At 38.6% G+C, this 4,313-nt stretch overlaps 1 protein-coding gene across 1 annotated transcript; it reads left to right on the forward strand.

The window, feature by feature from the left end:
* The first annotated feature begins 875 nt into the window (after positions 1–875).
* Positions 876–1,823, forward strand: LOC136626645 (olfactory receptor 5AR1-like). The gene has a single exon (XM_066601665.1). The coding sequence runs from the start codon at positions 876–878 to the stop codon at positions 1,821–1,823; it is 948 nt and encodes a 315-aa protein (XP_066457762.1).
* Positions 1,824–4,313: the final 2,490 nt, after the last annotated feature.

Genomic DNA, 4,313 nt, shown 5'->3' on the forward strand with positions numbered 1-4,313 from the left:
GCGATGCCACAGGGATGGTTTGTTAAGCAATCAGCCCTGGCACCGCTGAAGGCCCCAGGCTGCCATGGCAACCAAACTACACTTTATGTTGGCATATTTTTATTTAGTCCCCATAAGGGACTTTAAACAGGCAATCATATAATTGCTTATATGGTATACTGCAAAACTATGGTATTGCATTATACTGTATTTTAACAGCCATTCTATTAAGACATGCCACAGGCACCTCTTAACAGGCAAACACTCGTGGCAGCCCTGACTTCGGAATGTCCCAGGCTGCAATGACACCCGGACGGCACTCCACAATCTTTTTATGGGAGGGCAATTTGATACATTTCAATCATGATCAGGACATTTAAATAGTGCTGTTAGAATTTAAATGGTTAACAGCCACAACCAGAGTGGGCGGGTTTCAGCTGGCACTTGCCATGTATCGAGCGGGTCAGCTTCCACATCATAAATAGCATATACCGCTGATGTCTATATACATTCTAACTGCATGTAGCACAGGCAATTAGAACCTATATAGTCCTGGTATTTGTTTTCATGATACAAATTGAATACTTTAGCATGAAAAGACAGCAAAATCCTCCACAGGCTGCAACCTACATCATATCTACTGGTTAGCCACACATAGACAAATATGGCATGTAAATCTCCATCTCTGAAATATATACCCTACATGGTGATAGTTTTTGGTTATTTTCCAATCAGTGAATAGAATGAAATGTTTCCATATTTGCTTGCCTAGTCGTAAACTCTATAATACATAAAGTATACATTTTTTTAAATCTTAAAAGTACTAATTCATCTTCTATATTAAAGTATTAAAAATGTATATTTCAGAGCTCTACAAAAGTTTCTGTTTCCTAGATATGATCATACACCACAAAGATACTTCTCTCAATTTTAATGGCACTGATTTCTTTATTGAAGGCTTGTCTGATGCCCCCGAGCTCCAATATCCTGGCTTCTTTATATTTTTACTGATTTATCTTGCCATTATTTTTGGAAATGCCAGCATCTTTTCAGTTATTTGCTTGAATTCCAACCTTCATACTCCCATGTACATATTCCTGATGAATCTCTCACTTGTTGATATATTTTATACTTCCACTATTCTGCCTAAACTTCTAAACATGCTCCTCACTAAAACTAATACAATCTCATTTTGGGGTTGTGTATATCAGATGTACTTGTTTTTAGCTATGGCATGTGCTGAAGTCCTCTTGCTGTCAGCCATGGCATATGACCGCTATGTGGCAATTTGTCACCCTCTGCATTATATTTCTTTAATGAGTCTAAGACAATCAGCTGGCATGGCAGTTACTTCATGGAGTATTGGATTTTTGGACCCTAGTGGTCATGCAGTACTTATATCTAGACTGTCTTTCTGTGCATCACGCCTTATTGACCACTTCTTCTGTGATGTCATTCCACTGTTAAAAATTTCCTGCAGTGATACGTCTGAAGTGGAGTTGATTACGTATCTTGAAGGATCATTCATTTTATCCTCTGCCTTTTTGCTCACATTGGTTTCATATATATTCATTATTTCCACCATTGTAAAGATAAAATCTGCAGAAGGTCGACTTAAAGCGTTCTCCACCTGCTCCTCCCACCTAACATGTGTTGTCATATTTTATGGGACAATCATCTGTTTGTACATGAGACCTACAACAAGTTACACCCCTAAACAAGACAAGTTTGTTGCTCTTCTTTATGCTATTTTAGTTCCGGTCCTAAACCCTTTTATTTACAGTCTTAAAAATCAGGAAATTAAAAACGCTTTCATGAAATTTAAGGTTAAATTGTCTTACTAAAAAAAAAAAATCTTACACATGTGCCAAATAATAAATACAACATTAAGACATTTGCTGCATTGTTTTATTTTTAATTATCATCACACTTAAGGCTCACATAAGTGTGTTTTCATGTGTGATGCATATCCCCATGAGTAACAAAATAGGACATGTGATTTTTGTTATAAAAGCGATCATGTAAAGTAGAAAAAAAAAGTGTAAAACAAAGAAAAAAAGTTTTAAAAGTTTAAGTTTCATCTCCCCTCATGGATCATATCCATGAGGGGAGATAAAATTACGTACCTAAGGCCCCTGGATTTATCCGTGGACCTTACCCCAGCTACTGTGCACGTGCCTGTTGCCAAAATGGCGGACACATGCACAAAAGCTGCGGATTGCTACCAAAAGTAGCTGAGAGCCTGGAGATTTCAAGGGGGGCCGCGGTACAAGGGCTTTGGTCACATAATCACCGTTATCCAATGGATAACGGCGATCATGTAAAAATAAAAAAAAGTTAAAGTTTCACCTCCTGTGGCAAAATAGTGGACGCAAGCGCAGAAACTGGGGAGGGCCTGGGAAATTTAAAATCTCCTTGCTCCTGGCTACTAAATTTAGCTGAGAGCCTAGAGCAGTGACTAAGGGCTGCGGTAAGTGATCCCTGATTACGTAATCACCATTATCCTTTGGATAATGGCGATCACGTAAAAATTAAAAAACTGTTTCAGTCTCAGTTTGGGCCCTATTGTGCATAGAGACTTAAGTTTAGGGCCACATTGGGTATGTTTCTGAGCACAGGACAAACAGGGGCATCCGTTTTGTGGTAAAACTCTTATATTTGTGCTGTACAAAAGAATACAGTTTTTAAAAAGACACTATTGCCAAAAAAATGAAAATCGTAATTTTTTCCTTCTGCTTTCCTTAGATTCATTCAAAAACTGTGAGGCCAAAATACGTAGTACACCCCTAGATGAATTTGTTAAGGGGTCTAATTTTCAAAATGTGTCATTTCTCTGTCGTTTTAGCCACTCAAGGACTCTACAAGTGGGCAATGGGGCCTCAAAGAACTCCAAGCAAAATTTGTGTACTGAAAGCCATCAGCTGCTCCTTTAAGTTTGGGCCCAGTTGTGCATACAGATATAAGATTAGGGCCACAATGGGTAAGATTCTGAAGGCAGGACAAACAGAGGTATCAATTTTAGGGTACAAATCCTCATTTTCATGTGCACCATAGAAAAAAATCCTGTTTTTAAAATAACATTTGCAAAAATATGAAATTTTATTTTTTCTCCTCTCAATTGCATTAACTCCTGAAAAGAAATTGTGGGGTCAAAATACTCATGACCCCCCTCAGTGAATACATGTGTATTTTTTAAAATGGGACCATTTGCGAGGGTATCTATCATTCTAATACCTATGAACCTTTGCAATCTCGGCTTGGTGTAGGAAAACAAAATGTTGCTCAAAATGTAATCCATGTTAAATTTGTACGTCTCCTAAATGGTTTTAAAAAAACCAAAAGTTTTTCCAGTGTGCTTCCAGAATAAAGTAAACAGATGGAAATATTTATCTAATCAAAAAATTTTACAGTATGTTTGCACCTATTTAAAATATTGCAGTTGAAAATGTGAAGAAATGACAATTTTTCCCAATTTTGGCACTTTTAATAAATATACACAAATTCTATTGGTCTGTTTTTAGCACCTAAATGAAGTACAATATGTGGTAGAAAAACAATGTCAGAATCACTTGGATATGCAAAACCTTTGTGCAGTTATTCTATGTTAAAGTGACGCATGTCAGATTTCCAATATTTGGCCTGGTCATTAAGGTGCAAACAGTCTTTGTCACTAAGGGTATAACACTTTCCAATCCAATTTGTATCCTAGTTTTTCTAGGGGGCTTAATCTTGAGGTGACGTGTTGGATAGGCTCCGACAGCAGAGAGGCTGGCAATATACAGTAAGGGAATCCCGACGGATGTCTTCATACATCGGAGCTGTACAGCCTTAAATCATAATGTCTTTAGACGTCAGACAGTGGAAAGGGCTAAAGTCCCAACTTTAGCAAATCTGCATCCTGGACCATTACAATTGATGCTTCACATTCTTTAGATCAAGAAGAGATGTAGTAAACATTAAGCAGTGCAGCTTGTTTTGATACATCGTATATAGAGATGAGCGAACGTGTTCTTCCGAGCTTGATATTCGTGCGAATATTAGGGTGTTTGGGATGTTCGTTATTCGTAACGAACACCATGCGGTGTTCTGGTTACTTTCACTTCCTTCCCTGAGACGTTAGCGCGCTTTTTTTGGCCAATTGAAAGACAGGGAAGGCATTACAACTTCCCCCTGTGACGTTCAAGCCCTATACCACCCCCCTGCTGTGAGTGGCTGGGAAGATCAGGTGTCACCCGAACATAAAAGTCGGCCCCTCCGGCGGTTCGGCTCAGATGCCTGGTGAGTTAGCTGAGGGACAGTGCTGTTTGTACCGGAGCTGCTGTAGGGAAAGAATT

The sequence above is a fragment of the Eleutherodactylus coqui genome, chromosome 4, assembly GCF_035609145.1.
Source record: "Eleutherodactylus coqui strain aEleCoq1 chromosome 4, aEleCoq1.hap1, whole genome shotgun sequence".
NCBI classification, from domain to species: Eukaryota; Metazoa; Chordata; class Amphibia; order Anura; family Eleutherodactylidae; genus Eleutherodactylus; species Eleutherodactylus coqui.

Bases quoted from the DNA above. Each gene is read 5' to 3' on its own strand.
- LOC136626645 (XM_066601665.1), top strand. From the start codon at position 876: ATGATCATACACCACAAAGATACTTCTCTCAATTTTAATGGCACTGAT.